Below are 12,528 nucleotides of genomic sequence, written 5' to 3' on the forward strand. Positions count from 1 at the left end.
TCATTCAATGACCTTGCCTGCCAAACACCAAATCAATAGACTTCTTCCTTGCATAAATGAAAGCAACCACAAGGTTTGGTAACTGTAGGTGTGAACTCAAGTTATTGTGTAGGAAGCATATTTCTTCTTACAGCCACAATGACCTTAATTTTTCACCTTTTGGCCTCAAAAATGATAAGCTCCTTTCGTACCACAAGTGCAAACAAAGTTATATATCTGAAGTAGGTGGAGAACTCAAGATATTGTGCAGAAACCATTTTTCTTTTTCAATTACAGTGATCCTGGCTGTTGACCTTTGATCCCAAAATCAACAGAGTTCTTCCCTAACCCAAGTGCAAGCTACAAACAAAGTCTGGTAATAGTAGATGGTGAACAACTTAAGCTGCTGTGCAAAAGTGAAATAGTTGTGGGGTTTTTTTTAGGTGTTAGTGGCTTTATCATGATAAGGAAATGAAAGCTAAGTGCTTTTCCCATAGACACTGGGAACAGAAAAATGGATGGACTGAAAGAAAATATAATATACTCCAACTTAAAGTGGGTGCATATAAAAGTGAATATTCAGCATTTTATTACAAGTAACTTTAACTCACCTCTACAAAACTATTTGTTATAATCTGTTGGTACTTTAATTTTACTTTGGGATCATGTATTAATTTCCTGAAAAGAAAAACATTATTCATATTTATACAATACAGATACATAAACCACAATCATTATTAATGTGTATTACTTACCATTAACAAAATATATATGCATTGAATTTTAATAGCAGTATCAGATATGTAAAATCTAAATTGTAACTGAGGCTCATTTTCAAGAAGCAAGATGTAAAAGACAATTTCATTTTTACAGCAAGTATGTTTAAAAGATTCCATGTTATCATTAAATATGCACAATTGTGATTCAAAACCTAACACATTAAACAAACCCTTGATCCAGAAAAAGCAGAGATATGGCGGTAAGAAATTCAGCCAATCATGCTGCAGCAACCTCATTCTTTAAGTGCATTAGTACCAAAATAAAATTAAAGTGTTATAAAAGACCCTTCCATAAATTTTGCACTATTGAGTCACATGGTTTTAGAGATATCTTCGAGAAGGGAAACTAAAACCAAGAATGACAGGGTCTGCATGCTGAGCCATGATCAAAGAAATGCTGTAAAATGCAATATTGCTCTTAATGTCAAAAGACTGAGCAAATCATGTTGAAAGAATGAATTGTCTAAGATTCATTATGGTTTTTGCTTCATTTAAACAAAGTCCATAAAGGGCTTTAGGAAATATAACCCAATGAGGACAAACATTATAAATGGCACATTATATTCCTGCCCTATGTGTTTCATAGGAACTATGTAGTGTATTGTTGGTTCTGGACAAAATTGACCAACAGGCCTCAATGACCTGGACCTTTGGACAAGGCATATGGCTTTAAAAACAAATTACTGCATATAAGCCATTATTTCCTTATTAATCATGACCAATGAGTTTTTGGTACCAGAATCAATAGATGTCTTTATTACCTTCAGTGCAAGCAATCCATCAAATTTGATTTAGTAACTACCAAGGAACAAAAGTTGGTCTGCAAAACCCATTTTCTTTGCACTATAATGATCATGACCACTGATGTTTTGACCCAAAAAAATCAACTGGCCTCTTTCATACTTTAAGTGCAAGCCATCAACAAAATTTGACTAAGGTCTGTGGTGTAAAATAAAAGTTTACTGTGCAAAAACCATTTTTCTACGTTATGTCACAGCAACCTCTATGACAGACTTTTTCACTTCAAAGTCAACAGAGTAAATTCTTACCCAACATGTTAAGTCATCCAAATACATTAGTGAAGGCACATGGTCAAGAACTGAAACTTTTGTGGAGAACTATTTTTTTCTTTCAGCCACAGTAACCGTAACATATGTTTTTACCCCAAATTCAACAGACTTTTTTCCCCCCAAATGCAAGTAATCCATTAAGTTTAGTCAAGGTATGTAATGCAGAAACAACTTTATTATGCAAAAACCTTTTTCTTACTCTCAGGAATGGTGGTCTTGATCACATAACCAAAACTCATTTGAGTTTATCCCAAGTGAAAGCCATCCACACAGTTTGCTCCAGATCAGTAATTCAGAAATTTGTCATTGTCAAGAAACATTTTTTCACAATGACCCTGACTTTTGACCCCAAAATCAACAGGCTTCTCCTATTCTCATGTGCAAGCCATCTAACATTTGGTTCAGATATGTGACTGTTGATCTAATGTTTTTGTGCAGAAGCAATTTTTGTTAATTTGATCTTGACCACTGATCACAAAAATCAACTGGCTTCTTCCTTATCCTGCATGTAAGCCATCCACAAAAGTTGGTCCAGTGTGTGATGCTAACCTAATGGTTTGGTGTGGAAACCATTTGTCTTCTTTTTGTCACAGTGACCTTGACCTTTGCAACCCCAAATCAAAAGGGCTCTTCCATAGCCAAGTGCAAGCCATCCACAATGTTTGGTAACTGTTGATTGTGAAGAACCTGAATTATCATGCAAAATCTAATATGGTAACAAATGGATGGATGGATATACAACAGGATAATATACTCTGGCTTTTGGCAGGTAGATAACAACATTAATTATAAGCTTAATACACCTTTTCTTTAACTGTAACCTTGATGTTAAGGTCAAATGAGTGAATGGAGTTTCAAAGAATGAATTATCTCACCTTCATGATGATTCATTGCAAATAGGAATAAAGTCCATTAAGAGGTTAAGAAATTTGGGAAAATGAAAAAACTTTAACCAAACTCATAATACAAATTTTCTATGTGACACTGAGGTCAAGATCAAAGTTGCAAACAAGCATGACAAAAATGTTTTTTTTTTTAAAGTTTCATCATGACTCATGCTGATTAAGATGTGAATCAACCAAGAAAATATAGGCAAACAAAAAATATGGCGGATGAAAAGTGACTGCTCTATCTTGCATTCCAACTAACATGTCTCAACAAATAAAATGTAAAATCATTTGAGCTGGTGGAAAAGACTATTAAATCCTATGGAAACCCAATTTTGATTACCTAAATAAAAAGGTACCAAAAATGACAAATGTAGTTTTTTGTAAGTAAAATTTGATTTTATAATAATAAAGACCAATTCATAAAGCATTAGGAGTATGTCCACCGCTTTGCAAATCCAGCCTTCCCAAGCCAGAAAAAAAATTCTTGAAACAAACTTCGTGTGGTTTAGTATTAAAAGGTTTTCTGCTCACTTAGAAAGGATGTCAGACTAGAGTAGTCTCCTCTTGGATATGTGAATTCCAGGAACTGAAACATATGGTGGTTCAAGGTATGGGACTGATATTTTCTGACTTCAGACTCATCATATACTACCAGTCTACTAGACCAATACTATTTCTTAGCTGTTCCTATAAAGTGAATAAAATGTGAAACTTAATTCTTAAAATATCTGAAACAGAGATAAAAATGCACGTATGCAAGCAAAAAAAAGTCAACTGTTTATTAGTGAGACTGGTATTGTAACACATTGCCAGAAACCTCATATTTAGCTGCCAGTCGAAACTTTGTCAATCAGCTGCTTGTCTTTGCAGCTAAAACCGAACCTCTAATGTATGGCTTTCTAGATACTGCAGGTCAGACATTGGCAGAGTAAGGTCCTATGCATCCTGCACCAGCATGTCAAAAGTGAAATTTTCATGGCCTGAGATTTACACCACAATCCCTACAGCTATCGCACTCAACTAGGATGTAAAGGTGGCGAGGGCTTGAAAGGGTGGGCCCATATTGTTATTAGGTAATTATATTCACTGGTATGAGAGGTCTCTGAGGTAGAAGCAACTACTAATATTAGTACCCCTACTCCATTGATGAGGTACTAAAATGTTCCAATAGTACAACTCATATAGGTCATGTACGTGCTCTGAGTCACTTAATGCAACTATATTTGTCATTTTGGAGAATTTGATTACACATAATTTTAAATGGCATTTATTCACTTTATTTCGCTGCTTGTCCATCAAACTTCCATGGAAGATTCTTGTATAAATTCCTCGAGAAATTTTTTAAAAGTGACCAAAGTGGTGTGATCCTATTTAAACTGGTTTCTGTCGCAGGCTATAATGTAAGAGGTTAAGTGCCTACTTTGGGAAAAAGTTGTACTACAAACACAAATAGATGCAGCAATGTCATCATTTATAAACAAAGCATGGGAAAACACCTGTAGAAAACAAAAATTGCACCTTAGTCCAGCAAACTGGAGGTAATTATGTAACTCTGTATGTATTTTATATATGGTGTGTCTTATATTTCAGTTCATACATAATACCTATTTATCCCACAAAAATACCAATTCATCACAAAAAAATATCTTCCTTCATATAAAGTAGAAGACAGTAGAAATGCAGCTGTCCATTCCGTTTTAGTTAAATTTTACATGTACATCCTAAATTAGAACTTTGAAGATATGTCATATGTACAAGTTAAAAATAAAATGTACTAACAAAAATCGTTATGTAACTCTTCTATCCCATTCATAGTCGAACATACATACTTGAGATGAATGAAAATTTGTGCAACTTCTTGTTCACGTGACTGTACATTGATTCTCCCTGCACTAGTAATGGTTCAATCCAATATCAACTTTCATGACCCAGTTTAATCCGAACTGCCATTGTAAAAGTCCATAGTGATCAATAATTTTTGTCTGGAAATTTTGTTATGACAATTATTGTGCAGATCACTCAAAAATAAAGATTGAATAAACTTTGTTAGAACTATATTACCATTAAATTTAAAACTAAAATTAATTTTTAAATTTAGATTAGTAAATGTGCTTACATGACCTGTGTGACTTTACTATATATGCATAAATGGAGCAGCTGGGTGTGATTCACATCTGGCACTTTTCTGCATATTATCAATGAAGAAAGTGCATATGTATATCTATAAACAAATCAAGTTGTCTTGCCGAATTTCACTGTAAAAACAGGAGTAAAATTGTGTTTTTGTTATTCAGATGAAATTTTGTTTTGGACTGACCAACATATTAGTTCATCATGGAACTACTTCCATTTTCAGTCGTGTTTTCCAGAGTGCTATATAAGTACATTGCATCCTTCTTTGGAAATGTAAAGAGATCGCAGTAAATATGGTGTACAATGAGTAATGTATTGCATGATATCTAAATCTGGTACAGCTAGCCTTATTCGGAAAGTGAATTACTGGGACAATCTTGTTTCATCTGTCACAGTGGTCAAGGTACGGTCAGTGAAAACATACCAATGACCATGCGGAAAGCAGTCCAGTTGGTGCCAGTACTGGCTGTACCGTGGGCATGACTGGATGGTCAAATATATCACTTAAATTGTCATAATGTGCATGGGTATCCTTGTACCAGGAGAGATGGAGGAATCTATCACTACGATCCCCATAATTGTAGAAAGATGAAGCTGTCTACTGAAGAGATGGAGGGATCTATCACTGAGATCAACATAACTGTATGTAACTGTAGACCTGTTACGATGAACAAATTCCATCATTAAGATCTCTATAATTGTAGAGAGATGAAGCCTGGCAAGATAGACAGATTTATCACTAAGATCCCTGTAATTCTATATAGCCATAGCATTGTAGGACATATAGATCTATCATTAAGATCTCCGTAATTATCAAAAGATGAAGCCATAGGCCTGGTCAGCTGGGCAGATCTTTCAGTAAAATCCCTTGATTAAGATGGCTGGATGAACCAGTTGGACAAACATGGATGGTGATACTGCAATAAAGGAGAAATCAGTTGGGTGCCTGGACTTACAGACCCAATGCGGGGGACTTGCACCATCGTCACCACTCTCCTTCTTTGCTTAGGTCGACTTTTGTAAAACAATGGTCTATACACTCTTGAACCATATGGCATACAAAATGCGTGGTACTGATGAAGTACGTTTTGTATATGCAAGTAAAGACTTACGCAGGTCTTCCACAGCCTTGAATTAGTTGCATTTATTACAGTTCATCACCAGGTTTTCACAGAAGTAACAAAACAAAGAAAAGTATAAATTAATGATACTACATTGTAAGTTGCTAAAACAACATGCATCAATGATAGCGTGTTGCACCATGGACCTAAAATTGCCAAGTCTGAGAAAGTTACAAATTTCACAAAATATTCACAAAATGAAAAGCATCATCAGCTGAAAACCCACCTGTTTAGGAATGATTATTTACCAAATGAATCCAAAATCAGGTATGGAAGGTTCAAATTTGACACAAATTTGGCTCTGGATTGATGGGAGGTGTCTTGTATGATGTTGCAATGAAGTGAAGCTTAAAAACTAGCAACACCTGGTGGTGGCAAGGTAATGAGCAATAATTATTGCCCTTTGTCTATCTTAGATAAACGGAAAATACTAATTTTCATCTTTTTAGTAGGGCTGGATTAGGGAGGTAGCAGCATACATGCCAACCCCTGGCGAGGAAAAAGTGTAATCCAAGTGGACAAAAATGGTAATATGAGCAGAAAAAGAGTAATCCACATATAACATGATACAAATTCAATGAGCATATGTACAAAATGATTTATTTATCCCTCTGGTATTTTAACATCAATTACTTTTTCAAGTTTTCGTATATAACACTTTGAGCTTTAAAAAGCAACAGACTCTCATACTGCATTTCAAAACACTTTGTACCAGCTCAGACTATAAATGTTCTGCACACCTGTAGAGCACTAAAGCGCTGGGTTACAGAGCCCTGATCAGAATTCAGTTTTACTTTCGTTAACAATGCTGAACTATCTCTCACAGTCAGCATTAGAATGGTAAACAACCAATATTCCTTTTATAACCTGACAAAGAAGAGAAATTTATATCTTCCAGTTATTCGATCTTTTAGCTGGGAAATAAGATGAAAAAAGTCAACTCTGTCCGCATGAAGAACATTGTCAAGTAGAGTGCCAACCTGATACTTCAGGAATTCTCCTAATTTATCAGCAGCCTTTCCTGCAGCATGGTGCATCATCAGAGACAACCTGATATGAACAATGATGGAGACATTTTTCAAAATATAGATGCAAATCCTTTATGAATTCCAGTCATCACTGATGCAGCATCAGCTGAAAACCCAATACAGTTCTGCCAACTTATATTTATTCAAAGCATTATCAAGCAAACAAAAATTGTTTTCTCCAATCTAATGTTAATTCTGTTAATGAAGGAAGAGCACTCTGACTTTGCCCTTTTCAAAGTCTTTTACACAGACTGACTGGGTGCAACTTTTGTCATAATCACTACTCCTGTCTGTTGCAATACTAAACGGCCAAATTTTTATGGCTTCTACAATTTTAAGTGAAGTATCTTCTGCTAAACACCTAACAATATTAGATCATTTTGTTCATGCACATGCATATTTTCAGGAAACATCAGTTTGGACAAAGGACCAATGTAGTATTCAACCGCTAGGGGTAGTCCATGTTCTATTAAGAACTCTGTACATAATGCCTCTGCATTATAAAACTCGTGTCCACAATTTAATTCTGCTCTTAAAACAAGAAGTTACCTTAGAGTTAGTAAAACAAGCTACCATATTTCATGCTATTTTTTCTTACCCTTTAATTTTTCATACACCATCAAGCTATAAAAATAATTTGTGTGTGTGTGTGATTAGGATTTTTAACATAGCTTTAACAATTTTTCAGTCATATCGCTACGATGTCTGCAGTGTGGCAGTTTATAGTGATGTCTAGCACTGAGGCATCATGCCGCAGACACATAGCATGATGTCCCACCCAGTCACATTATCCTGACACCAGGCCGACCAGTCCTAACACTAACCTCTTAATGCTGAATGCCTAGCAAGGCAGCTGTTAGTACCACTTTTGTAAGTCTTTGGTATGACTCAGCTAGGGTTCAAACCCACGACCTCCCGCTTCTGAGGCACACACTCTAACCACTAGGCCACCGGAGCGGTCCATAAAAATAATAACTGATTCAATCTAAATTTTTTCATACACAAAACTTCATATTGTTTTGGTCATCTTATTATTTTTTATACATAAAACGATCTACTGTGAAGATTTACTTTTGCCTAAGTGATAAAAAAGTATTGTCCTTTAAATTTTACAGCTAAGAATAAGAGATAAAAATCACCGCTTTGTTGCATTTTTATCTATCTATCTATCTATCTATCTATCTATCTATCTATCTATTTTTTTAACTGAAATATATAATAATGAAAAAGAAAAAAAAAATAAAGAAATATTCACCAATTATAAGTGTATAGAAAGCCCTTTGCTCAGCTTACTCGGAAAAGGCAACTGTTTTGTTAACTGAGAATCTATTTGCATTCATCACATTGCCCTTCTTCTGTCTTTTGTAACAGCGAGAAAATATAATGATTGATGTTTTTGTTCTGTTGTCATCATTACAGTATATACCGCTATTCATTAAAAGCTGGACAACATCATTGAGTGCTCTTTATTACGTCAGTCAGTGTAACTAATAAACATGCGCATTTGAAAAAGAGTCCATTTTTTCCAACTTGCTTCAGCACAAGTATCAGTAGATTAATACTGCTCTTGAGCTAATGGGCTTGTCGTACACATTTTCAACACCCTGTAGAGCCTCCTTAATCTGATCTGTTGAGCCTCCTTAATTTGACCTGTTGAGGTGAATCTGGTCTTCAATCCAGTATTTACTGGAAAAGACCAAGCTAAAGGTCAAGCGTATTTAATTAGCATGTATATTATGTCTGATAGCCATGTGACACTGTGACAATGGATCTCATAATTACAACCAAAACAATTTATTTATTCAGGTTTTAATTGCCAATGGAATATAATTGTGCCCTTGTAGTGTTTACATAAGGAATAACACAACTGACAGGTAATTGAACAATAAAGATTATTTTCTCTCTCTCTCTCATAACAACAATCAGATTCTTTATCTGAAAGCAGAATGAGACCAGATTTGTACATAAGTTTTGTATGTTAGGCTGTCGAGTGTTGTGTGTTCTGTACACCATGTCCGGGTATGATCCCATTATTTTTGTACATAGTCATTACCACAAAATAATAATTATTTGTTTTACATATAATTTTTCGTACATTGAAATTAATAATTATTTTTTTTGGGTACGAAAAATTACAAGAAATATGGTAATTCAATGTTTCTTTGTTTTACCACCATGACCAATATTAAAATCATTTCCACACAGCCTGCAAGGACATGAAGCTGCCCTAGAATGGAACACTGTAATATGTAATTCATGTATTCATCTCTGAACTGATTGTTTGTCTTTTCTAATCCATCTGTGAAATTATTTGAAAAACATTTTTGCTCTAACACACGCATTGACTAAAATAAATCTGACTTGACCTTTAGCACCAAATATCTACTGATTGGTTCTGTACCAGATATAAAATAGAACAAAGAATCTGCAAGCAAAGATTAAAAGTTAGAAAATCAGTCTGTTTTCTCCTAAGCCAAAAATAGAAACCGAGGTCAAAAGTTTGAAAGCAGAACCAGTCTGTTTCTTGGAAATAGGGCAGCTGCTTTAAGTAAAACATAATACTGTTAGGAAAGTACATGTAAGTCTATGGACAAGCGTACTCTTATGTCGTTGTTAGATAGAAGCCGTCTTTTCTGTCTGTGGGATTAATGGGATGTTAATAAAAATGAGAAAACAAATTATTCAATTTTTTTGGAGGGGGATATATCGAAAATGCGTAATCCAAATACATTTAAATGTAAGGCATAATTTAGTGAGAAAAAAAACGTAATGATTATGCCAAAAGCATAATGGTTGGCATGTATGTAGCAGGCTCATATCCCTCATGTTAACTGATCCAGGAATGTATATGAAGGAGAAAACAGGTGGAGTTAACTTCTTGAAGTGAGAAAACACAAAAATTGGATGCCAATTCCAATATCCAAGGGGAGACTATCTTCATCCTTTTTATGCACACAGATAACCTTTTAGCAGCAGTGAGGCTAAACACTTGGGAAGGCTGGATTTGTGAGATAGGAATGTATTATAATTGGGCAACATATATAAAGAAGAAACTAGTTTGTGAGTTAATCATCCACAACTTTATACCTTTAAATTTACCATCATCCAAACTACAATGCATTTCAGTATCAATATTTTCTGAAAGTAAATTTTTTGACTGCTCTGATACTTTCAGAAACAAAGTGATAAAAACCCACTTACATAACAGTTACATCATCAACCAGAATATCACAATCATATGCAGCACAGGAGATGGTTTGCCCCATGCCTTCATCTATGATCTTGGAAGTGAGGTATTCGCACCAGCATTCTAAACAGAACTTGTGGCCACACTCCAACCCTGACATCTCCTACAAAAATGTGCACAGAATTTGTCATACACCATTTATCTATAACAATCAAAATTAAATGTATCATAAATATACTTCAACATTTACCTAACCTGGTTTTTATATAAAAATTTGAAGAAAAAAAAACCTACCTACCCTAATTTTTAAAAACAGTGCAATCAGTTTTCAAACAGAATGCCAAGAGCAGTATATGATATAGACATTTTGTGACATTTCTCTTACTATCATTGTGCTAAGGGCCTGGCTAACATCTACATGACACAATGTCTACCATCTTTACTCACTTATAAAATTAAACCCAACTGCCAAATATATTGACCCTGATATGCCAGCACACAATGCACCAGAAGATTAGGGTTTATGTCATTTGTTCAACTGATTCATCCAAACAAACTGCACTTATCCATATCTGCCAGCATATCTGGGGATGTGCAGCCTGCAGTTGAACTTAACTTATGTGTTTGGTAAGACTGGGATTTTTAATGCAGCTTTTAAAGAAATTCAGTCATATCGCTATTGTGTCTACAGTGTGGTAGTTTATAGTGATAACTAGCACTGGAGCATCATGCTGCAAAAATGTAGCATGATGTCCCACCCAGTCACATTATCCTGACACCAGGTCAACCAGTCCTAACACTAACCTCTTAATGCTGAGTGCCTATCGAGGCAACTGTTAGTACCATTTTTATAAGTCTTTGGTCTGACTCAGCCGGGGTTTGAACAAGCGAACTCCTGCATCCATGGTGGATGCTCAAACAACTAGGTCACCCAAGCAGTCGAACATGTAAGTGAATATACAAGGTAGTCCTGATTCATGTGAAGATTAATGATAATATCTCATGTAATTAAAAAAACACATATCAAACACAGACAAGGTTGACCTTTTAATGTGTTTAAGCAGGGGTCATGATTTGATACCAACTAACAAGATGAATGTTACAAGAAAGGACTAAGTACAGTACAAACAAACTTTACTGACTTCATTTCACTTGAGCTGTGAGGTGAACTGTTAAGTATTCTGGTGAACTACACCAGTCAAATCTCCAATATCTAGCAGTAGTTCTCTCACCAGGTATAACTTTCACAACACTACTGCAAAAGTGACTTCCACATTAACAGTATGTGGATTATCTTTTTAGCCCTAAAGGACTTAGGTGGCAACAAAAATCTTTTACTTAACAGTACAGTACAACTGAGGTCAGGTTCCACCTTTAAATCATGTATATTTCCTTGTGTAGTAGGGTGCACTTCAGTTGCTATTACAAAGACATGAGTGATTGTTGTTGTTGCAGGGTTTAATGCAATATTTCATCACAAGATATGCTATACATGGCAGCCAGTAAAAATGGTGGACGAAGAGCCTGGGAAAACCCTGGAAAGAACCACCAACCCACAAGAAGCTACTGGCAAGCTTTCTCACATACTCACATTAGCCAAGACAGAGGCTCGAACACATGCATACAGAGGTGAGATGGTAATGATCCGTAACGGTGAGCCCTTTAGACCACTCGGCCACTCAGGGCCCCCAACATGAGTGGAAAATGGTCAATACAATTCAGGGATGGTGCTGACTTTAAAAACGCTGTCACCCATAAAAATCACCAACCTCAATATTTTGTTGCAATATTTTATTTAAAATATTGCCATTTTCATAATACAGAACCATCTGTTTATCTCAACATCCTTGGGACCAAGGTAATATTGTCAACACAAGTGGATGTCAACATAAGTGTTGGGGTAAGAGGGCTGAAGAAAAAAAAATCAAATTTCATATACAAAATGAAATTTGTAAGAGGTGAACTGTTGTCAGTGAGTAGGATTTACACTGAGATAAAATAAACAATGTAAATTTGATTAAATGATGACAAAACTAGTTTGAAATACACTTGTATATTGATGACTTACATTTGTGTAGTACAATCCATAATGTGTTACATACGGTACATGTATATGAAAACTCCATAAATACGAATTCAAGTCACATGTTGGAAAATTCATGCATTAGTCACATCCAATTAGAAAACACAAACAACATATACATATATATATTCATATAAAATGGAAGTCCCCATTTGATCTATATCCCACTGTGAACAAACATTTGCCACTAAACAATTCACTGTGATATTCATTGTCGCCAGTAGCATACAGCTGTATAGTTGTTATTACATGCTACAT

The 12,528-nt window shown here is 35.2% G+C and overlaps 1 protein-coding gene across 2 annotated transcripts in view; it reads right to left on the minus strand.

Moving 5' to 3' along the window:
* LOC149801710 (E3 ubiquitin-protein ligase arih1-like) overlaps window positions 1–12,528 on the minus strand; it is a 71,642-nt gene that overhangs the window by 38,671 nt on the left and 20,443 nt on the right. For both annotated transcript variants that reach the window (XM_089955990.1, XM_089955989.1), the window contains exons 5-6: window positions 10,202–10,350; window positions 591–657 (exon numbers count right to left, since the gene is read on the minus strand). In XM_089955990.1, coding sequence (XP_089812116.1) covers window positions 591–657; window positions 10,202–10,350 — 216 coding nt within the window. The remainder of the gene's footprint in view (window positions 1–590; window positions 658–10,201; window positions 10,351–12,528) is intronic.

The sequence above is a fragment of the Sinohyriopsis cumingii genome, chromosome 4 (assembly GCF_028554795.1).
Source record: "Sinohyriopsis cumingii isolate HCF-2022 chromosome 4, ASM2855479v2, whole genome shotgun sequence".
Classification (NCBI taxonomy): domain Eukaryota; kingdom Metazoa; phylum Mollusca; class Bivalvia; order Unionida; family Unionidae; genus Sinohyriopsis; species Sinohyriopsis cumingii.